This window comes from Oreochromis aureus, linkage group 11 (assembly GCF_013358895.1).
Source record: "Oreochromis aureus strain Israel breed Guangdong linkage group 11, ZZ_aureus, whole genome shotgun sequence".
Lineage (NCBI taxonomy): Eukaryota > Metazoa > Chordata > Actinopteri > Cichliformes > Cichlidae > Oreochromis > Oreochromis aureus.
This window is the reverse complement of record NC_052952.1, coordinates 629,650-655,026: the sequence shown is the minus strand read 5'-3', so window position 1 is coordinate 655,026 and position 25,377 is coordinate 629,650. Positions and strand designations below refer to the sequence as shown.

The window sequence follows — 25,377 nt, the reverse complement described above, 5'->3', positions numbered from 1 at the left end:
GAACTTTATGTGAAATGTAATTTAAAAAGAATGCAATTTCTGGTGAGGGATAGATTAGGACACCCCCACATGTTATCCCAATTAAAATGGTTAAAATCACACACAGGTGTATCACACCAGGTGCACATGATCAGTACATCGTTACCCAGCATTTTAAAGGAGCCTTGCCATATTTAAACCTCAGATTGAGTTTGGCGTGCTCCTGACTGTTGAAGTGTTGAAGTGAGCGCCATGGTGAAATCTAAAGAGCTCTGTGATCCTCTCAGAAAGAAGATTGTGGCCGCTTATGAGTCTGGTAAGGGATTCAAAAAGATCTCAAAACAATGTGACATCAGCAATTCCACCATCCGGAAAATTGTTTACAAGTGGAGGACATTCAAAACAACTGCCACCATGCGCAGGTCTGGCCTTCCAAGCATATTCACCCCCAGAGCAGACCGCAAGATGCTCAAAAAACCTAAAATGTCATCACAGGAACTACAGCAGGCTCTCTACTGTCGATGTGAACGTGCATGACTCTACTATCAGAAGGAGACTACACAAGTTTGACTTTCATGGAAGGTGTGCAAGGAGGAAACCTTTGCTCTCTAAGAGGAACATTAAGGCCAGACTGAAGTTTGCCAGAGTGAACGTAGACAAAGCTATAAGGGTGCCCTGGTTGGCCTAGGGACCCTTCCTGGATAAAAATGCCCTGGTCAGGAGTCAAACCCCCAACCTGAAGTTCCAAGGACGAGCAGTGTTATCACGGTCCTGTAGACTAGTCAGAATATATACAGATACAATCTGTGCTGTATTAAACTTAATTGTTAACTGAACATCTCATTCACAGTCAGTGTTTCATAAAAAAAAAGCTCCTTTTAACAACTGTGTTGTTTTTCTTTGTTTTCTAAAAACACTTGTGTTTTTCTGCTTTCATCTCAATTTTCTTTAAAAAAAAAAAAAAAGACATAAATAATCCTCCTTCAGCTCATCATTTCTGTGGAGTGAAAGTTATTTATGAGGAAAACTATGCTGACTTCCTCCACCCACTCTCTGCACCTCAGCTGCTGACAGTTTGATGGTGATCAGCATCAGAGTATCAGTGCTGCAGAACAGGAAGTGTAGCATGACGAGCTCCGAGAACATGTTCCATCTTTATCACAGGGAGGGAGGTTCTCAGAGTGGGAGGAGTGTGGATGTGGGTGCAAGTGGGCAGGAGGAGGCCTGATGGAGGCGATAAAGGAAAAAACACATGCATGGACGATGGAGAAAAAGGGCTTGTGTTATCAGTAAGATGCAATATACTAAATATACTTAAAATATAAATATGTTGTTTTGTTCTTTTTTAAATTGAGTCTCACTTATGCTGGATTATATTAGAAAATGTGTGAGTATTTCATGCAGGTGCATGATATGTCACATTTCATAAACTGACAGGATCACCCAAATACATCTGGATATCATCTGAATGGTTATAATAATAAGCCACTACTTATAGGAAGCTTACAGTGATTAAATAAGAGGGGCCCAATAACTGATAATCAGCCCTACACAGCATTTAAGGTTCTCTGTGATTCATGAGTTTGAGTGGAGACAAAATCCTCCCTACTCCATCACGAATGTAACCAATAATAGGAGGTTAGAAATAAGCTGATAATTATTATGTGCACCAGGATCCAAATTTCTATTTTTCAAGAGGGGTTTAACACGTGCAGTCTTTAACGATCCGAGGAGAACACCACAGAACAGCTGATCATTTTCAGAAGCTCAGAGCTCAGCTGCTGCTCTGGGTTTTTAAAGGCCGCTGTGGGAGGTGTTTGCAGACAGCAGGTACAAAGGTTAGGCAGGAACTCTATTTGTTTAAGAGTTTGTAATCAATGGCAGTAAATCAGCAAACAGAGTTGGAGAATAGCAAATTTTTTAATGAATAATATCAGAGAAATGGGACTGTCTGACTCTGTGTAAGTTAAAGATGTAAATATGGAGACTCACAAGTGTGTTATTATAAACACTCAGCTCGTCTGAAGTTTATCTTTTGATTTGCTACCACTGTAACATTTCTCCATGCTGTTTACCACAAACAGTTTTAACCTCGACAAAGTGAGGGATCGCCAAGATCCCTGAGAATGAGTCGAAACCATGCGTCGGTTGTTCACAGACAACATAGTTATATTAGGTATGGCTTCCATTAATGAAGTTTTGATGGCACGGTTCTCCAGCTGCAAAGTAACCTCAGTTTTTGCTGTTCATTATTTCACAGCTACAATGACAATAAATATTAAGATTTTGTTGAAATACATCTTTGTCATAGTTTAAATCTGTTTGTAAGTCGTCATATATTAAACACTGCTAAGGGTTTAAGGCAGGCTGACATTTATAAACAATGTGATAAAAGTTGTCATATGTGCCAACTTTGCTACATCACTTTGTCCAAAAACAAGATTTCTGAGTCACATCAATTTTTTGGAGTTGCAAAAACATATTTCTAAGAATGATACTTTGTTTACTTACTTTGTTATGTTTTGATTAAATACTGTGCCTGTAAGAACTTGTTCAGGTAGAATTATGCAAGCATGTTTTAGTGAATCAAACACTGTGAGTGGCTCTAACTGTGCACTCTGAGTGCAGGATTATGAATGTAGGTGCAATGCTTTGGGCCAAGATCACTTCTTTTTAAATCATAATGGTGATAATGGTGTACTCTTCCAGCAACTAGAGCACGATGAATTAACTTCATATAAATATTATATATAATATATAACTTATTGTATTCAATTCAGTTCATTTAATTTTATATAGTGCCAACTCACAATAACTGTCAGGCCTGGGTGCTTCACTGTAGGATGTAGTTCCTACAATATAAAAGAAATAAAAACAGAAAACGTGGAATCTTATATTGTTTTAATGTGATTAATCCTCTTTTTCATTCTGCATTCATGTTCTGTGCGCCTGTGCAAACCCTGCAGAGACACCGAGTTTCTTTCACTAAACAGTATCATCATTATTCAGCGGTCTGTTTGTACTGAACACTTTGTACCTTTTTATATAAGATCAACAGCAGAAGGCTTTCTATACTTCAGGGAGCTGTCTGCAGAAGTACAGGGAGACTCAGAGCGAGAAGACTGAAGACGTTTTCACGCAGCGAGCCGCTGGAGAATTGCAACTAGGTTGTGTTTATTCTGTCATCTCTCCTTTATTCAGCTCCGTCTTCTCATCCTGTTACCTTCCTGCACTTTCTTTTTCTCTCCCTACCACTCATCTTTTCCTGTGACATCCTACGAGCGAAGATTACTATAAAAGATATAAGAGTGCGATGTGTAATTTTCCTCTCTTTCTCCTAATAGAAAACCTTAGGAATGCTCTGCTCGGCACTTTCACAAATGTCAGTGCTTCTCTGCCATTGTCGAGCACTTGCACAGACACAAAATGTCAGCGTCTCTCTTCAGTCACAGTCTTTGCGAACTGCTCTCATCTTGAAATGTCAATGGGCAAACCATAATGAGAGGAAGCAGATTCTTGGAAGGCAGACAGCACAGCCCGCTGCAATCCATTATATAGATCTGTAAAGATCTACTGTAGTGTGTTGGCTTCCCAGGACAGAAAAACTCATCCCCTGTCCTCAAACCTGTGACTCGAACAACCACACACACAGAGGCCTCACATATCTGTATACGAAAGAAAATAATTGAATTTCACGCATTTAATGGGAATACTGAAGCCAGTGCTGTGCAATCGTGCAACATAATGCTGTGTTTAAAGGACAGGCAGACAACACAGCTTTATTTTGCTTAACAGTCCAACCTCGTCCATATGCACAGTTAGCTAAGTGCGTCTGTGCTGAGTTAGGCATCCAGTCAATCCAAAGGAGCAGCTCTTAGTCTGCAAGAAAATACAGCCTGCTAACAGCACAGGGTGTAAATCCGATCTTTTCTCTCCTTTTCCTCTTTTCCTATTTGTTGAACAACGATGACATCGGCTGACCAGTACTCACAAGTTTTCCTTCTGTTTCTAATGAGCAGCTTTGTTTTTCATTGATTTTCTGTGTTCAGACAACTGTGTGATATCGTCTCACGTAAGGGGAAACGAGGGAGGTGATGGGTCAGAAGTCCGTTCCCTTGAGGTGATTTGTTCCCACATACAGCCTGATTCATTCTGACTCGCTCATTGTGATGTAATCCTGGTCTGGGATCAGTCAGGGCTCCGGTGAAATATGGAGTAGCCTCAGTTGGCTAACTGATTTAGCTAAATAGGAAACTACTGCATGTGTACAGACACAAGCCTTTACTTACTCGTTTTGATCAACTAATAATTTATTAACTAGCAACTAATAATCCTGATGGCTCGGATGGAGACATGTCGTGGAGACTCCCCGTCACTGTGGCAGTCGCTCTTCCTGTGAAAGGAGCGTTTCCTCTGAGCGCTTCGATCCACGAGTGCTTTCGTTTCAAGGACTGTAGGTGTTACTGGTCATTAACACTAGAAAAGCATTTCTCTCATTGTGAGAGTGCATGATTAATACAAAGAACTTCACCAGAAGTCTGTAACGTATCAATCTTACATATAAATTTGAGTATAAGTGATCCGTGATAGACACAGGGATTTGATGCGCTGTTAATAAGACAGCTTTAAGCTGGGTCATAAATATAGCTTTAGCTTCACAACAAGCAGCACTGTCCATAATAGAGAAATTAAGGTTTGATGTAGCTGATAAATAAAAAGGACCAGGAACAGCGTGATGGATGGTTGGTATTAGCCCATTTTTTTACAGATGATTTGCAAGAATACAAAGTGAAAAGTGAATTCTTTTCCTCTCATACACATGCTATAAATCTTTGCTGGAGGAATGTACACAGAGAGAAAAAATGAGAGGAGCCAGCTCCCCGTGCATTCCTGAAAAGGAAGTCCTCTGCTTATATCATCGTTGGAATAATTCTGCTCACATCCATCATGCACTCGGTTCATTTTTCACTGAATATTGGGCAACACCTATTTATTATAGGAAATATTTTTAAAAGTGGAAAGGAAGAAATTGAAACTGGGCACTTTAATAAAGAGACACGCAGCGTGACTTTTCATTTCTTCCTCCTGTGTGAAGTGTACAGACAGAAATGGGTGGAGAGGAACGCAACATGCTTTAGAGATAATGAGAAAACAAAAGGCAAGAAATTCTATTTTCTGCAGGGGAAAGCAGCACTTTCAACTGTGCATTTATTTATAATTTCATAAAAACAGATCATTCAGATTGTGTTGGAAGCAGGGACAGCGCACTGAAACACAGCAAACAGCAGGCCTGGCTTTTTAAACCAGTCTCCTCATCATCGTTCAGCTAGAGTGGCTCTCGAGATCACACTGTGAGTACACTGGAATAAGACTGCAGGTGAGCTGGTGGCATGTGAGCCCATGTCCCTGCTTTATTAAAGCTTTAGTATGGAAACGTCCTGGCAACTTCACCTCTGAGTCTTTTGTCTGAGTCACGTACAACAGCCACAGTGGGAATCTTAATTGTTTGATCTTATAGTTGTTGCATCAGCATGTGAGTCCATGCACACAGTCATACACATGACAGAAAGACTGTAAAGACTATTTCTAATAAAAACACAAGCCAGTTTACTTAAGCATGAATATGAGCCATGAACAAGGATTTCCTGAAAATCTGACGATGAGCTGCTCATGGGAGTGTTAATAGTTTAACTGCATATACCAAAAACTGAAGCCTTTACTTACTTACGTATTGTATCTTCTCAGTGAGACAGATTTCATGTTCATGTGAATGTAGTTCAGCATCTGGTTAGTCTGGATGTGTAAGTGTGTGAGTAAATGAACGGTGTCTTTAAAAGACTGGCTGCAATAAAAAAGTGAGTATTCTGAAACTAAACCTGCTGCTGAAAACATTATGATGAATCCATCCTCTTATCTTTGTCCGGGTGGCTGGAGCCCAGCTCCTGTAGGACGAGAGGCAGGTTCACCTGCTGCAATCCAAACGAAACCTTACAGGAACATCATCACCAGTACAGCTAGGATTAACATCCACATGTTCTTTAAAATATTACTATGTCTACTTCATCAACATCCTGCAAATGCAATGTTATGTTCTTTATCTGCATTCATTTCGCATGCCAGCTCACTTGGTCATCAGCCAGGACGTTGTATCAGCTACATGAACTAAATGTGAAATGAAGGATTTGAAGAAAACACCATAGGCACCACGAGATCAACATGTTAGTTAATCTGCTCAGAAAAGACGTCTACACGTTTGACTTTACAGAGCTGTGACATCACAGTCCTGAGATTCACGTGTTACCCAAAAAACAAACAAATAAACAAACAAGCAAAACTCTAAAAAAATCTAGCTTAATCTGTTACTATCTAGCAAATCACCAGCCACACACCAGGGTCAGACTTAATTCTGTTTCCTTCAAGCAGACAATAAGAGATGCTGAGATGTGAGGGACTGCAGAGGGCAGGTGCCAGCATGCAAGGATTCATCGTGAAATGTAGATGTTCAGAAACTTCACTTTACATTGTTGATGCAAAGGAAAAGACAAGTCTATGGAGCAGTTCACATCATTACATTAATAAATATCAAGCTGCAATGAAACAGTCACACATAATATTATTAAAAATCTATTCAAATTAAATCATTATTATTGATTCTAAGATTATAAGCTGTTGAGTAATAAGTTATTTTTTTATGTGATTCAAAGCAGACGAGTCTGATGCTGACAGAAGGCCTAAGCCACATACAGATGTTACAGATACTGAGGATGAACATGTCATTAATAAAAAGACAGGAATGTAGGAACTGAACAGTAAAAATAAATGTTTGTAATTTCTTACACAACTACAAAACTCCCCCAAACAAACAGGGTGGTCATGTGTGAGTATAAAATGGAAACAAATCTAAAAACAAATCATGTCAAGGAACTTAAAATTACAAAGCTGGACCTACCGTTTCACACCACGTACACAATCCAATGAGAAGCTGCAACAGTATGAATGAAGAAAACAGCTGTCGTTGCATTACAGTTACAGCAGAGAGTGAGAGAGCTAACTATAGAATAGAATAGAATAGAATAGAATAGAATAGCACTTTGTACATGTACAATGAAATTGTGGGTGCTTCACACCAACTGCTTGGATAGACAACAAAAGGTTGTAAGTGATACTGAATAGAAAAACCTGGAGTAACTACAACAAATGGGTTAGGTGGAGTTAAAAAGTCTTATTGCAGTGGGGACAAAGGAACTGTTAAGCTGTTCAGATTAACAGCGCACTCACAGGAGCCATCTACCTCTGCTGCCTCTCTGCCCAGCGCAGCTTTCAGTTTGTTCTATGTGCTTTATGTGAGTCCAGCCTGCTGAAACGCACTGAGCTGGGTTTTTTCACCAGGTTGTTCAGGAGTTTTTGTCTGTCAGACTGCACCCCTAACACACAGCAGCATTAAAAAAGCACTGGCCACCACACCATGATTAATATCATAACATGACATGTATTGAACACATCACCAATTTTCTATCCATCCATTTTCTCCCACTTATCCTGGACCAGGCCACAGGGACAGCAGCCTAAGTAGACAAGCCAGACTGTGCTGTCCACAGTCACCGCCTCCAGCTCTCAATTCAATTTTATTTATACAGCGCCAAATCACAACAGCAGTCGCCTCAAGGCGCTTTATATTGTAAGGTAGACCCTAAATAATGCATACAGAGAAAAACCCAACAATCAAATCAACCCGTATGAGCAAGCACTTTGGCGACAGTGGGAAGGAAAAACTCCCTTTTAACAGGAAGAAACCTCCAGCAGAACCAGGCTCAGGGAGGTTGAAAAGCCTTCAGTTAATTCAATCTGCTCTCTCTTTCTAGTCCCTGTCAGGACTCTTGCTGCAGCATTTTGGATCAGCTGAAGGCTTTTCAGGGAGTTTTTAGGACATCCTGATAATAATGAATTACAGTAGTCCAGCCTGGAAGTAATAAATGCATGAACTAGTTTTTCAGCATCACTCTGAGACAGGATATTTCTAATTTTAGAGATGTTGCACAAATGGAAGAAAGCAGTCTTACATATTTGTTTAATATGTGCATTGAAGGACATGTCCTGGTCAAAAATGACTCAAGGTTCCTCACAGTGTTACTGGAGGCCAAGGTAATGCCATCCAGAGTAAGAATCTGCTTAGATACCATATTTCTAAGACTTTTCAGGGCCGAGTACAATAACCTCAGTTTGATCTGAATTAAGAAGCAGAAAGTTAGCGGCCATCCAGGTCTTTATGTCTTTAAGACATTCCTGCAGTTTAACTAATTGGTGTGTGTTACCTGGCTTCATGGATAGATAGAGCTGCGTGTCATCTGCATAGCAGTGAAAATGTATGCTATGTCTTCTAATGATGCTGCCCTAAGGGAAGCATGTATAATGTAAACAGAATTGGTCCTAGCACTGAACCCTGTGGAACACCATAATTGACCTTAGTGTGTGAAGAGGACTCTCCATTTACATGCACAAATTGGAGTCTATTAGATAGATATGATACAAACCACTGCAGTGCAGTACCTGTAATACCTACAGCATGTTCTAATCGCTCTAATAGGATATTATGGTCAACAGTATCGAACGCAGCACTGAGGTCTAGCAGGACAAGCACAGAGATGAGTCCACTGTCAGAGGCCATAAGAAGATCATTTGTAACCTTCACTAAAGCTGTTTCTGTGCTGTGATGAGCTCTGAAACCTGACTGAAACTCTTCAAATAAGCCATTCCTCTGCAGATGATCTGTTAGCTGTTTGACAACTACTCTTTCAAGGATGTTTGATATGAAAGGAAGGTTGGAGATTGGCCTATAATTAGCTAAGACTGCTGGGTCTAGAGATGCTTTTTGAGTAAAGGTTTAACTACAGCCAGCTTGAAGGCCTGTGGTACATAGCCGATTATTAGAGATAGGTTGATCATATTTAAGATTGATTATTGGCAGGACTTTTTTGATGATACTTATAGTTTCATTTAAATGTAAGTATCATTACACCAAGCGTTTTAGGTGCAAAATCACTAAATAGGATTGTAATTAAATGAGTCTCCAGCAGCCTACAATCATATCTCTGTTTCTTCGTGGCCTTTAGCACAACTACAAGTACACATAAATAATTTCTCAACATTTTTTTCCAAAGCAGTCACAGCTGAACACAGTTGTGGATGCTTTATACTCCTTTCTTGAAAAATTCCCCATCATCATCTTTAACTATCCTCACCAACCACACAGCGCCCCATCATTGTCTGTCAGAAGGTTTCAAATCACCCAAGTAATCTTTCTTTGAACTCATATCTACCATACAATGATAAACATAATTAAATTCTTATTTCATTGCTTGTCTCCTGAGTTCCCAGCACCAGGCTGTATGAACAACTCCTCTATGACTACACATAATGTTATCATCTACAGGTGATTTATGTCAGTCCTGAAGCCATGTCATTATTCACAGTTACAGCTATGAACACTGTCCCCTCTCATCCTGCTTCCTATTTTCCCCTCAGTGTTTAACTCTCTCCTTCTGTAGGACGTCTGTAGGAGTGTCTGTGCATGTGTGAAGGCAGACACGATCCATTGTGGTCAAATAATACATTAGGGGAAATTTCCAAATGAGTCATTGCAGGTGGAGAACAGCTTTCCCTTTGGGCAGACTGAAGCATCTGTTATGACAAGCAAACCAAATCTCAGCTTTCCCTGGAAGAATTAGGAGTCATCCCTGTCATACACACACTCCAGCGAACATCTCCTCCATCTCTGACACTTTTGTCCCTGCTGGTTCCTCCTCCCCTGAAACATCCACTCCTTCCCCCCCTTTGCCCACCTCTTCCTCATTCCCACAATCCGCTATCTCACAGCACCTGTCACCTTCCATCTTTCATCTTCTCTTCACATCTCCAAAATACAGCTCTAAAAGGAGGAAAAAGGAAAAAGTTCAGAGGAGCCTTTTGTGTGTGTGTGTGGGAGTAGGGGGGGGGGGAGTGGAAAAGAAAAAGTGAGTAAAAAAGAGCGAGTGCCTCAGGCAGGAATGTTGAGATAATGGTTTCATTTGGAGAGATTGTGATGAGGTGCTTGAAGGGAAAATCCCTTTGGATGGTTGGATGAGCTACCTCTCTCTTTTCATCTCTGTGCCGTTGGATCACGCTGTCCTTAAAGCCATGAGAACATTGGACCCTCTGCCTTTAACTAACCCTGACAGCCCAGCTATGGGGAGAGGAAAGCTGCCCTACACAGCCGTGTGCCTCCAGGCTCCTTTTAAACATGAAAGACTCACATTTGCAGTCAAGCACACATATAAAAGGCATAAAAGCCCAGAAATAAGTCAATAAGCAATCAAAGGTAATATTTTTCATCTAAAGCCAGAGCATTAAAAGCATTAATGTCCAATTTGGCATCATGTTAAAATGCTGAGAGGGAACATGGGCTTTTTTATTAGTGGCTCCTGACTGGATATCCAAAGAGGCAGAGAAACAAGCAGAGACAGAAACACTTCATAAATATTCATAAAGCCTTTTAAAACTTGTAATCATTTTTCCTTTTATGCATAATGTAGCTTATTTATTTCACACATTACCATGCATTTGGAGGAAATTGTTCCCCATTTGAGGGAACTTGTGTCTCTGACCATAGTTGCTGGGACACAGAGCCAGCTGCCAGCTGGGGAATACGTGCAAATGCTCCAGTAGATTTTTGATGTGTTGCACATGTTTAGCTGTTTGCAAATGATTATTTCTGGAAATTCAAAATAATGGAGGTGGTAGTTTGGTGAGCCATATTACAGTGCCGGTTCACCGGGACATCGTACCTGATCTTTATCTCCAACCACAATCGGTGCTGAAAACCTGCAGCATTTAAGCCACACCCTTCCTTCCCTGAAACCAACACTAATTCATCTCTTTAAATCATTTCATCCACTCGCAGCGTTTCAGCGATTACAACAGATCTGTGTCTTCCTTCACAATATACATTTAGAAACATTGATTTAAATAATATACAGTTAAGCCCATAATTATTCATACCCCTGCGGTTTTGACTTAAAGTTACTTTTGTTCAACAAGTTCTTTTTGAGCAGAAATGACACAGGTGTCTCCCAAAGATAATAAGACGATGTACAAGAGGCATCACTCAGGTTTTATTTATATTTTAGCAAAAGTATCATGTCCAGAATTATTCATACCCTTCTCAATAATCAATGAAAAAAAGCCTTTATTGGCTATTACAGCAATCAAACGCTTCCTATAATTGCAGACCAGCTTTCTGCATGTCTCCACAGGCATTTTGCCCATTCATATCACCCTGATCTTTAGCTCCTCCACAGATTCTCAATTGGATTCAAGTCAGACTCTGGCTAGGCCACTGCAAAACGTTACTGGTGTTGTCTGTTTTGTTCAACAAGTTCTTTTTGAGCAGAAATGACACAGGTGTCTCCCCAAAGATAATAAGACGATGTACAAGAGGCATCATTGTGGAAAAAAATATTATTTTTCTGCATGTCTCCACAGGCATTTTGCCCAAGGGTCTTCTCGCCATCACCCTGATCTTTAGCTCCCCTCACAGATTCTCAATTGGATTCAAGTCAGGACTCTGGCTAGAGCCACTGCAAAACGTTACTGGTGTTGTCTGCTAACCATTTCTTCACCATGTTTGCTGTATGTTTTGGGTTATTGTCATGCTAAAATGTCCACTGGTTCCCAAGGCCAAGTTTTTCTGCAGACTGCCTGATGTTGTTGTTGAGAATCTTCATGTATTGCTCTTTTTCATGGTGCTGTTTACTGTGATTAGGTTCCCTGGTCCATTGGCTAAAAAACACCCCAAAGCATTAGGTTCCCACCACCATGTTTGACAGTGGGGATGGTGTTCTTTGGGTTGAAGGCTTCTCCATTTTATGTTAAATGATCACAATGATGCCAATTGTGACCAAATAATTCAATTTTTGTTTCATCTGACCATAACACTGAAGACCAGAAACCTTCTTCTTTGTCCAGATGAGCATTTGCAAAGGCCAAATGAGCTTTTGCATGCCTTAGAAGTGCCTGGAGAAGTGGCGCTTTCCTTGGTCTGCATCCGTGGAACCCAACAGTGTCCATCATTGCCACCAGCAGAGCCCAGATTCACCAGAATGGCCTTGGTGGTGATCCTTCCCTCTCTCACTATTCTCCTGAAACCAACACGTCCTCTAATTCATCTCTTTAAATCATTTCATCCACTTGCATTCCTCACTTGCACAGTTCACTGAGTTCCTTTGTCTTAGCGATTACAACAGATCTGTGTCTTCCTTCACAATATACATTTAGAAACATTGATTTAAATAATATATGTATAAAAACTAAATAGCTGCTAAAAGACAGGCTGTCTTAAGAACCCCACATGTATGATTGAATAATCACTATCTGTCAAAACCTGAATCTGTCAAGGTAAGCATGATGCATTTTATTTAAAAGTTTAATAGTGCACCTATGGACATGTGTATTGTAATGTAGCTCTATACAAAATACCAGCTTTAAAAACAACCAGTGCTTTGAGCTGCTTTATAATTACTGTGCTACAGCTGTTATCAGACCTTTGAAAATGACAGTTATTGTGTTCATGGACTAAATTAATGCTCCCTTCATTTTTGACTGAATACATTTTAAACTTCTAGCCCTTAAAAAGATGAGACTTTAAACAAAGTTAAAGCATTTCATGTGTGGGGTAAATACTCCAGTTTAATAAGATATCTGATCTACTTTGATGTCATCAATCTGTCAACTGCTCAAGAAACGGCTTCATTTTAATATACAGTGAATTTAAAAAGTGTTCACAGTGCTTCTTGTCCCACATTATGTCACGTTAAAGCCTTGTTACAAAATTGACTACAAACATTTTTCACGTCTAAATGCTACACACAACACCTCGTTATCACAAACAGTCCCAAACGGAGGTGCAGAGTGCTCTGGAGCACGTTATCATTATACATGTTCCTCTATATTCATCTTTCCCTTGACCCTGACAATAAATATCTTCACAATGGGACATTGCCACCACAATTTTCCGCGGTAGAGATGGTATTGGTGAGGCGATGCACTGTGATTGGTTTCCTCTAGACACGATGCTTGACATCCAGGCCAGAAACTTCAGTCTTTGTTTCATCAGAGCCTTTACAGATGATCGAAGCAGCTCAGTGGGACCTTCTGTACACCTGCCCAGATCTGTACCTCGATACAATCCTGTCTCTGAGATCTACAGCAAGTCCTTGGACTTTACAGCGTAGTCTGTGCAAGCACTGCCCACCATGGGATCTTATATAGATGGATATGAGCCTTACTAGATTATTCCAACATCGAGGCACAACTTTGGAAGCGAGTGTTAGTCGTGGCTACAGTACAACAAAGAGGCTGACAGTGTGTTTGCACTGATTTAAAATCCCTCAACGTGTTGATTCCTTTCATTTCTGACATTTATGAATTAGATTGTCACAAAATGCATTTGCATAAAATATTTATCTGCATGTAGATAACAAGGGGGAAACACAGACGTGAAAGAACTCTGAGTCTATCAGTCATGATGACATGAACCTCCCACACAGTGTGGTGTAGCAGTGGTCCTGAGTGTGGCACAGGCCCAGGACCAGCTCTGCCTCCCACATGAGTTACCAACAACACCTGCTGAGGTCCAGTTTCACCGTGCACACTCCACACCAACACAACTCTGCTTCCATTACACCCCCGCATGGATCCAGCCACTTCCACTTTCATCGGCATGCTCAGTACATGCAGCAGGGTGTGTACTCAAACACACAGTCTCTCTCCTAATAGCCAGATTAACACTTTGATAGCATGTGCACAGGCTTCCCAAACAGAACATGTGCAAAGCTGTGGAAACACACAACATGGTGCATGGTGTGAATGCTAAAGGTGGGAGTATAGTGGAAATATTTCTCACTTGGTGTGTTCGGTGCAAGTTCCTCAAATAGCAAAGTGTGAGAAAAATGTGGCATGAATATCTACAGGTAGTACAACCACGGCCGGCCAAGGCTCCACAGAGAGGGAGGAGCTTCGTCATGTAGTAGGTGGGGGGTGTCGAGGGCGTGTGCTTAACAAAAGACAATCAGTCCATGAGGAGAGTAAGGAGCCGCACAAAGAAAGCGTCCTACAGCCAACCACCTCCCTCTAGTGAGTTTTGACACAACTGATGACTTTTGTTATGCGTGATTATATTTTAGTGTGTAAGTAACTTTGTATGTATAACATATTTATTGTATGAAAGCAACTGACTGTGAATGAATTAGCTTGTCTTGTTAAGATAAACAGTCACACTATGTTGGTGGGATGTTGTTAGGATTGCTTCACAAAGCTGATCCGTTAACAGTCATGTTAGTTCAGGTTTCAGTTCTTTGTCCCATTGGCTGTGATCAGTGTGTATGTGGCAAAGGTGTAAAACCACAGAAACCAGACTGGGTGCTCCAGCACTGTTGATGGTCGGCTATGATCGAAACAGTGGGCGTGCTGTAAAGACAGACCGTCAGCTGTCAGAAAGTCAACCTATCAAATGATGCATGCATTTTGTTTCTGTAATCATTTTTAATAGTGCCTCTATGGACACATGTATTATAATGTAACTCTGTACAAAACACAGCTTTATGACAGTAATTATAATAGTAACAGTAATAAATTCCAAACCTCTGAAACCTGCAGTTCAAACTAAGTTAAAACATTTCATTTGTGGGTTAAATGCTCATGAATACTCCAGTTTAATAAGATATGCTGCTCAGGAAACATGCACAGTGCATTTAAAGAGTATTCACAGCGCTTCTTGTCCCACAATATATGACGTTAAGGCCTTGTTCCAAAGCTGACTTCATACATTTTTCTCCTCAAATTCACACAATAAAGTGCTCGAAAGCAGACATTAATATCAAAAATATAGCGCCTAGCAGTCCCACAGTTATCAAAACTGACTATTAGGATTACTTTTGTTGGTTTTCTATTAAAGACGTAGAAAAACTGAAGATCTGTTTTCCTTCTGCTGCTGTATTCTTTGACCTTATCTGAAGGAAGATAAAGAAGCAGACTTTTTGGTGACAAAGACGTCCCAGGAGAGCTGTCAAAGACATATGTAGGACAGAGAGAAGATTATAAATAGATGAGGTATAAATAATCGACACCAGAGATGTGTGACACAGAGCAGACAGGACTGTGGCTCTTTGTTCTCGTTGAGTTAAAGCAGCCCGTTAGCAGAGGAGCTTTGGGTTTCTGACAGAATACAACAGAGAGAAGGCAAGAAAACAAAGAGTGTGTGATAAGGAAGCAGGATGAAGCAGGGAGAGCCGGAGCGAAGAATTTAATTCTTTTAAATATGTAATAGCCAACAAAACAACATTGTCTAAATCATTTTAAGTACCAGGGGTCTGTGGTGCGGTTTCACCGGTGTGCACGCTCATCTGCTTCAGCTCAGCAAATCAGAGAGGAAACGGTTTGAATGTGGGCATAAGGCTGGGACTGGAATTACACAAGACCTTTGAGAAAGACATTTAAACATTTAGAAATGACTGTTACTGGTCAAAACGCAGCAGAGGCCTGTCTCACTGTCTGAAAGGAAAAAGTCTGAAAGGTCTGAATTTTTCCTCCCTTATTGTTCGACATGTTTCTTAATCATTATCCATAATTCCTCCCCCATTCTTCTTGAACAGACCTGCTGTCCTGTTACCAGATTAGCCTGTTTAATGTGGACTGTGTGTGGACTCCTTCCATCATATCCAGATCAAACTAGATTTATTTTGAAAGCACTCCTTTTCCTACTGTTGTAACACTATTTACATCACTGCCAGCACAGACACTCATTAAACTTTGACTTCTTCGACAGACTGGAGATGAGTCACTTATTTGACTCTTTAGACAAATTTGGTTTTAATGCTGGTTTGGATTAAGTTACTGTATTATTCCCCACAGGCCTGTGTCAGACGCAGTAATTAATAAATAAATCAGTATTTTCACCTTCCTCGGTTTATTCTACAGGGCTGAGCTCACTATCATTCGTAACAGCAGCTGAGCGTCTAGCTGTAGCACTCCAGGCTAAACCTCAGGTTTCAGGCATCATTCAGAATAGGATCAGACCCAAGGTTTGTCTCCATGGTTGAAATCTTCTTTATATATTTATGTAATTCTGTCCCAGATGTTTTTCAGTCGTTTGGCCAAATATTTGGATAGAAGCTAAATATGAGTAAGATTGAAATGTTTCCTACTAATAAGGCTGCTATTGAATTCCTCTTCCTGTATTTCCAGTCAAAATTGCCTGTTATAGCTTACAGGTTAATTAAACATTACCTTATACAAAGCCAGGAGATGGGTAACCAAGTTAAAGGTATTAGCTACTCAAAGAAAGACCAACCAAATCTCAGCCCACACCACAGCAGCTCACCGTTGGAGGGGGGCCCACTCACTGACTATACTGCTGGGTGGCTGATTGCTGAATAAAGCCAGCTGTGTTCTGGCTCCTCAGGAGAAATCTGTGGCAGCGGAGCTAATGGAAGAGACAGGACACAGTCATGCAACACAGGGCTGCTAAGGTTATATCAGCTGCCGATATTAAACCACCACATTATTGGTTTTAATGAGATAATGATGATTCTCCACCAAAAGAAAATTCATGTTTCTTTAAAGGTCTTATTACACCCTACTGTTGATAGTAAGTCCTCTCCGTAGATAAAGACTGTGAAGAAAGACTATTAAACCTCAAGTTTACTATCAAGATCTGGGCTCATTTAAAGATTAGTTTGGCGTTACAGTTTCTTTCTGTTCTTGCTCCATTAGCTGCCAACCACGTCGTTCCTCATCCTCAATAGATGAGTTATTCACTTTGAACTTAATGTCTTGTAGTATCTTAATGACCTTGTAGTACCATATCACCCTATTAGAGCACTTCGCTCTCACACTGCAGGCCTACTTGTTGTTCCTAGAGTATTTAAAAGTAGAATGGGAGGCAGAGCCTTCAGTTTTCAGGCCCCTCTTCTGTGGAACCAGCTTCCAGTTTGGATTCAGGAGACAGACACTATCTCTACTTTCAAGATTAGGCTTCAAACTTTCCTTTTGCTAAAGCATATAGTTAGGGCTGGACCAGGTGACCCTGAATCCTCCCTTAGTTATGCTGCAATAGAGAGGCTGCCGGGGATTCCCATGATGCATTGAGTTTTCCTTTCCAGTCACCTTTCTCACTCACTATGTGTTAATAGACCTCTCTGCATCGAATCATATCTGTTATTAATCTCTGTCTCTTTCCACAGCATGTCTTTATCCTGTTTTCCTTCTTTCACCCCAGCCAATCACAGCAGATGGCCCCGCCTCCCTGAGCCTGGTTCTGCTGGAGGTTTCTTCCTGTTAAAGGGAGTTTTCCTTCCCACTGTCGCCAAAGTGCTTGCTCATAGGGGTCATATGATTGTTTGGGTTTTTCTCTGTATTTATTATTGTGCGATCTACTGTACAATATAAAGCACCTTGAGGCGACTTTTGTTGTGATTTGGCGCTATATAAATAAAATTGAATTGAATTGAATTGAACTAAAGGTACCAACACTTTTAAACACTTGTATACAGACAGATTTGACTTCCTTGTTCTCTGCCCAGATACATCTCATTACATATCTACAGTGTTATCATTTTAAAAACAATGCTTTTCCTTCATGTCCCAGTCCTCCAGAGAGACACTCCTTCACCACATCTTTGAGGACACGTTCTCTAAATGTTTGTCTATTTTTGGATCAGTTTAACTCGTTAAGTCTCAGAGACATTTCAACACTTTCATATGGAAACATATTCACAACTTCTAAACAGCAATAACAAATAATTCATGCACTTAATATTAATGGAAGTTGTTTAAAAGAAGTTGAACTGAATGACGAGTAGAACAGTTGTTACAAGTTGATTTATTTAACAGACTGCTTGTTTGTTTCTTAACTGGTCTGACACAGTTTTTATGCCATTCTCTCTGAAACGCTGAGCTCCTGAAGTCGAGCTTAGAGACGGCAGAGGTCAGTGAAAATGTTAGCAGCTTATCCCATTAAAAACAAGCAGCCAGTGGAGTCTTTGGCCATGATGAAAAGCAGGAAAGCACCTTTGTCACAGGTGTGGAGCCACTGCAGAAAAGGGAAATGTCAAACCGCAGTACCCAGAAATACTGCTCCTGGCTTTGGTGTTTCTTCTAAAGCCTGAGGGAAGAATCAGCAACATCAGAACTCAAAGAGATTCAGGAAATAAACAGAACTCCAACAATTTTATTAGGATTTACTTAGTGGCTTGAATAATATCTGGAAGTAGTACGCACAACCAAACATTAAGATGGAAACAGTGTGTGTTTCAGGATTGTCACTTAATAAACCCTGCCACATTGGAAATCAGCCCACAGATCTCCGTCCCGTTGAGTATCTCTGGGCGGGGCTAACTCCACCGTGGTGCCTGATACAACAGGACTCCTTCTCAGAGCTCTTGTAATGAAGTTGCTGTTTTAGATGTATGAAGAACAGACGTTATGAAAACAAAATGAAAAATAAAGGCTGTGGTTCAAACGTTTTCCTAAATGACACTGAAGCTACACACATGTCAAGTTAGCTCTTTCATGTGTAACTGTGTATGCAGCTAGCATCCTTTCACCTGGTGCTGTTTGAAGCTAAAGAACGAGGGCTGAATTCAGCAGGTACAACATTAGGTGGAATGTTTGTATCAGTGCTATTAACATGCTAATAAGACATACAGAGTGAACTATAAAGCAGATGAGTACTGCTATGTTCTGTCAGTTGCATCTGTTAGCCGTCCAATCACCCAGCAGTATGAATAACACAGAAGGCAGGTTAATGAGACCTGAGGTCTCAGTGAGCGTCTGAACACGCTCCCCAATGAACTCCTTTCTTTCAAAGTCGCACCCATACAACAGGCTGTGTCACTCTAATAATGCATTATCATTCTAATTACAATCCCACACCAAACACAGACACATGCTCCTTGCTACATGTTAACTATCCTATGGCTAAGCATCTCTTAGACACTTTTACCAACTCAGTTCATGAAATTATCTGCATAGTTTGCAGATTGTTTTGCAAATAACTCCTGACTAACATCAGCTTAAAGCTCCTGAGAGGCAGCGGCGTAAGAAGGATCGTTGAACCCTGAGGAGTGTTAAGGAATCAATTCAATTTTATTTATACAGCATCAAATCACAACAACAGTCGCCTCAAGGTGCTTTATACTGTAAGGTAGACCCTACAGTAATATACAGAATTACATCTGTATAAACCAATATAATCTAGAACAGACATAAGTAAAGAATACTATTATTAAAACTATAATCAAAAAGACAAAATATATTGAAAAATCCATAAAATGTTCAAACTCACGCGCCATGATTTAAAACGTCTGACACTATTAAGTATCAGTAAGTTATTAATAAGTCCTTCGTGTGTAATTTATAAATACAGATATAATTTAAATTCTTGATTAACAAGCTTATATGCAACATATTCATCATAAATCATCATAAAGTATAAATGATTAACAAAGTGTCTGTAAAGTGAGGCCTATTTTCACCTTCCCAGAACATTGAATCTGTTCATTCAGTGTTTTCAGTCAGCTGACACTGAAGACGTCACCTGGATGAGTGACGTAACGCCCAGGCTGTATCAGTTATCACAACAACAATATTTATTGTCAGATGCAAACATAACCCACGCTGGGTTTGTAGGACCAGAGTCTACGTTTGTAAGAGAGTGAACCTAAATCAGATGCACGAGCCGGACTGAAGCTTCTTCATTTAAAATATAATATGATAGGCTGTCTTTCCTCTGGTTTGTAGTCCATTAACTAACTTTAGTCAGACAGTGTGCAGTCGGGCTCGGTCCCAAAGAGCTGCTAAATTAAACGAAACAGTCCGGCTGCCAGGTGCTGTGCTTTCACAGATAAATGAAAACTTGGAGCAGCTCCTTGGGGTAACGAGGTGATCAGGTCAAGATGTGGTTCTCCATACTCACTGGGAGAATCCCACATCAGTGGCATCTCCATGACATCGTAAAATCCCAGCCTGTACTGCATTAAATACATAAATAAATAAATACCAATAATTAATGTCCATAATGAAAAACAAACCAAAAAACCCAGAAATGCTGCTGTAACACTGTGTTTGTGCAGATGTTTTGAACAGTTGTTGTTTTGAAAAAAAAAAGGTTATTAATTTAAATACAGATATCCAGTACTCATATTTATCATACTACATATTATCATTATTATTGTTATATAAAATGAACATAATGAATATTTGTGCTGAAGGAGGAAACCATCGTGTTTCTTTCAGCTCCACGTCCTGATGTATTCAGCAGCAGCTGAACCCTCAGGACGTCCACGGTGAAACAGCCCACAGACATTTTTCCTGCAGCATGGCCATTTGTTTAGCTGAAGCTCTGTAAAATATTCACTATTGTTTTGTAATAACTGTATTCAAATTTTATTTTTAAGGAAGACTCATCAGCTTATTTAAACTACCATGTGACTCCAACTGCTTCATAAAGCAATGATACAATAAACATGTCAGTTTATTAATCATGAATAAACATTTAGATATGTATTAATACAATACATGCTGTATAAATATTTATAAACTAATACCTTACATCCTTTTGTCTTTACCTCAGCATCAACACTGTGGTAGGCGATGCTACAGCAGAGCCGTCACTGTTGCTCATGTTTCACTCTGGGGACAATTTGAAACTGCTAAATGTCCATGTGAGCTTTTTACACAGATTAATGGCAGATGAATTCACACCTTAGAGTCTTCGTGGCTCATAGCAATACCACACAGCTGAAGACTCCCTGCAGGGTCTGCAACAGGCTTCATCTCAAGGACTGAAGCATAAAGAAGGAGAGGCTGAACCTGTCCTCAGCATCAGGCAACTGGACGAGTCTGAGAGGAACTGGAAACACTTCAGACGATTGTCTAAAACTGTGTTCAGTATAATTACTCTGTATGAGAGAGGCAGTGGAGTGAGAGCACTGAGAATGGATGGCTGCAAAGAGCAGAGGAAATAAGGACTCAGTATAAAACGGAGCAGATGATCGTAGAGTCTGTGGTGACATTACCCGTTTGTTAACAACGTCCTATTAAGAAGCCTCAAGCTGAGCAGTTTTACTGCTGTCAGCCATTGGGAAAGCAGGCTTGATAGGCCCGGGCACAGATATAGGCTAGTGAGGACAGCCCTGCTTTATCAGAGCCCAGAACCTCTACTGAAGTCATACCTCAGTGAAGCACAGGGCTATTTCCTGTGCAAACTGACTTCTGACAGCTGGATGAGTCGCCCCCTGCTGAGGAGGTTTATTTTAGGCGGAAATGTCAGACTTTCATAATACAAAATGCATTATAAAGGTTTCAGCTGGCAGTAGCCTACTTCGAGTGAATACTTTGATGAATATATATTAACATTACTTACTTAATTGGCATTGCAAAACACTTCACTCCTAACACACTTCCACACAAACACTAAAAGGATTTTTCATGGTCATTAAGATCAGAGCTAATCTAAATCACAAATCACGAGATAAAGTAACGCGTGTTTGGCAAAGGCCCGATGCTTTCCACTCTGTGGGTACAACTGTTGTGAAAACAGGTGATTCAGCCGAGCACTGCACTAATCTGAATAAGTGCCACTTAATGCTGAATGACAGTGTTATATAAGGCTTCAAAAATCCAGAGGCCTCCAGCCCACAGAGCCACAAACAGCACTTCATGATGGAGTAGCTCTGGAGTCCTTAAAATTACAGCAACAGAGCAAAAACCTGCCTAACATTTAAAAAGAACAGCAGCACTTCTGCTTTGCTTTGCACAGAATCAGAAATTATAAAATGTTCAAGAAGATCATAAGATTTTTATAACTGTTGTTGTTTGCTATTAATAGATTTTACCTGAGTCATTTCTGCTTGTGTACCAGACAGTCATGGAGTTCAGTCTAATCACACAGTATATTCTTGTATGTGAAATGAGCTCAACCTTAAACATATGCAGCAGTAATAAATTTGAGCTGCAGAATAATTATGTTTATTTTTGACACCTTATGCACAATTTTCCTATAATATTATAATATAGTGTTTTTAGCTTCTTTTCCCAAGGGGATGCTTTGAAAAAGTCCTCCACCACCTATCACTGTCAGCTCATAGTAAATCATTTTGGGTAGTGCAGTAGATATTTATTTAACTATATGAGTAATGAAGGAGTACAGAGAGGTGAAGATGTGCGCCACTGTTGCTTGCTCAAAATAAATAGATGTCCTTGTGTTGGGAGCACAGACGCTAATAAAGCCAAAAACTAAAGTACATTGTGCTACTTTAAATGTTAAATGGATGGAGGCAAAGACATGTTTGTCAGTGAAATGAATGAATTGTTTGGCCCAGGCTCTCCCCAGTCTGTGGCGACGTGGACGCTGTGTGTTTTTTCCTCCACACCTCTCGTAATGTGCAGCCATGCGTGGACAGGACGCTCTATAAAATCTGCTGGACAGGAAGAAGGCGAGCTGGATAAAAGAAGACAAACCTGCAGGTCCTCAATCAATATTGCAGACATCAATATTCACTACCTCACTGCCCGGATACCAGCTTCCTGTTAACTAACAGCCCCAGCTCCTCACTGTGTGTGTGTGTGCGTGTGAGTGTGTGTGTGTGTGTGTGTGTGTGTGTGTGTGTGTGTGCAGTGTGTGTGTGTGTGTGTGTGTCGTGTGTGTGTGTGTGTCTGTGTGTCTGGGAGCATCTGTGTGTGTGTGTCTGTGTGTGTGTGTATGTTTAGCCATTTTTGATGGGAGACCAAAATAGAGCAGAGTAGAATTTACACTCGAGATGTTATTGATTTCATTTCTTCTCATTTCTCATGTCTGCAGCGAGTTTAATTGGTTCGCCCATAATCACATGGCAAACATGAAGACAGTGCAAATGGCAACAAAGTCTAAAACTATGCACCAAGTAACTGCTTCTACATAAAAATAACTGCCATGATTTGATTTTGCTCGTTGACTGTGTCAGCACTGATTGGAAACACTGATTCTTCTCTCTCTGCTGTACACACAGAATATTTCTCAAAACACCAACAAACTGAACACTGGCTGAAAAAAACGGCAACATATTTGACATAAACTCAAATAACACTGAAGCCACTGATGGTATTACTGTCCAACCTTACTGTCAATATTAAGTCATTCTCCATAAACAGTTAAACCCACTGTGTGCAATATTACTGAAGCCATGAGTAAATAAGATGAGATGAGATATGTGATATACTATTTTGGGAAATTTTTCTCATATTTGTTACAACAGCTAATGTAATAAGTAAAATGCCTGCTTACTCAGTGCAGTAAATAAATTTAAAAAAATCAGCTGGCATCCCAAATACAAAAATGACAGCACAGATGATTCTGGTCGGGACATGTGTGTTTACACTGTAAAGAGATATCACATGAGGTAGGAAAGATGTCCTGTATCTGCCTGTGTGGCAGCAGCGCTGAATCAGTCTGCTTGCTTGTCGCCTGAGTGGTGCAGAGAGTTGTTGGGATTATCCCATCATGGGTAACAGTTTACAAGATAAGAAGAATTTCAAATAACATTGTAACAAATGAGTAAATGCAAATAAATGTAATAATGTCTGAGAATCCTCTTTGTTCTTTCATCGGCAAAACCAACCATCCAAGGTTTGATCTGTCTAACTTAGGATGACTACATGCAAACTCATGTAGGTTTACAAAATCAATGGTTCCATCAATTATGGCAAGTCATTCAGCACCTGAAGCAGTAAAGCAGCCTTAGCCCATAACACTACTACCACCATGTTTGATTGTTGGTATGATGGTTTTTGTTAATGTGTTAATCAGATTTGATTACCGTATTTTTCGACCATAAGGCACGCTGTTGATAAACTGGTCTGTTTTCATACATAAGGCGCATTAAATGAAACAAAGCAGTCAGATAAATCAAACTTTACTTAACTCATTCTTCTTGCTTCCTCCACTTCTGTACCATTGATTCATTAATGCTGTATTCTATCACAGCTGCTCTATTCCCATGTTGTTGCAGTATATTAATGACTAACCTGGTATTGTGGATGGATTATCTCACTTGTTCTCCTGACTGAAGTTTGGTCCGTTTACAGCATCCTGCCATGTGATTGCATTTGTCTCTAACCATCAGGAACCCTCACGTTAACTTTTATCGAGTGGAAAAAAGTTAGCGTTCATCCTCCAGCTTCACTGTGTTTATGTTATGCTAACATAGTTGTTTCGCTAGCAATCACGTAGCACATCATTATATACCAGCTAGCCCAACTTCAGTAACCCTACAAACGTCACTGCTGTTTAGTTTTCTGTCTTCATTTATGTTGGAAGTGATAGCAGAGCTGTACATTTGAATGTTTCAGAAATCTCTCAGTCAGAACATGCTATATCATGTTTAGGTGGAAACTAGCGAAGCTAGTGAGCTAACTTCCTGCTAACTTCTAACTCCATTGAATTTAATAAATCCTGTTTTCATGGATGCCTGGATGTTAAACTTAGTTGTTACACCTGGTAAAGCAGCAACGCTGATCATTTTATTAAAGATGAAAGATTTTAGACAGTTTTTAACTCTCAGTGATGCCGCAGTGATCGTGTGACTTTGGGACCTGAAGCGGACGGAGTTTAGGACCTAGTTTACTCCGCGAGGCTCCTGACTACGGCAGCCGTAATGCTCCGACAATCCATTAAGCGGTTCAGCTTCGTAGTTTACCAAAGTCATACTCAAACATTTTTGACAGATTTTTGAGCTCCGTGTACCACATAAAATCGGTTTGAGGTCAGTAAGCACAACCAGAATTCTTACATAAGGTGCGCTGTCGATTTTTGAGAAAATGAAAGGACTTTAAGTGCGCCTTATAGTACGGAAAATACTGTAATACAAACCTTCAAAAGTCTGGAGGATAATCAAGATGCTTTTTGGAAAAGGTGCTGATCTTTTTGGTCAGCAGTGATTTTCACCTTGGAACTCTCGCACCAGTTTTGCCCAGGTGACTCATGAACTTTAACTGAGGCAAGTAAGCCCTGCAGTTCTTTAGATGTTCTGGGTTCCTTTGTGATTTCCTGGATAAGCTGTTGACACGTTCTTTGAGTAATTGTTGCCAGCCACTGTTCCACGTTTTCTCCATTTATGAATAATGGCTCTTATTCAGGTTCACTGGAGTCCTCTTAGTCCTTTCCACACCAGCAATGCCAGTGAGTTTGTTTCTCATTGATTCTTGAATTTATGCAGTTCATGGTATAAAATGTGGCTAGTGAAATTGAACCCTAACCCTTAAAAAAATAGTTACTCATAGTTAGGGATGGGTATCGAAAACCGGTTCTTGTTGAGAACCGGTTCCCACTGT

General features: G+C 40.2%; 1 protein-coding gene across 1 annotated transcript in view; it reads right to left on the bottom strand.

Moving 5' to 3' along the window:
* grik2 (glutamate receptor, ionotropic, kainate 2) overlaps positions 1-1,125 on the bottom strand; it is a 288,770-nt gene extending 287,645 nt beyond the window's left edge. Inside the window, 1 exon segment of the mRNA XM_039619454.1 lies at positions 1,026-1,125. Coding sequence (XP_039475388.1) covers positions 1,026-1,125 — 100 coding nt within the window.
* Between the last annotated feature and the right edge of the window lie 24,252 nt (positions 1,126-25,377).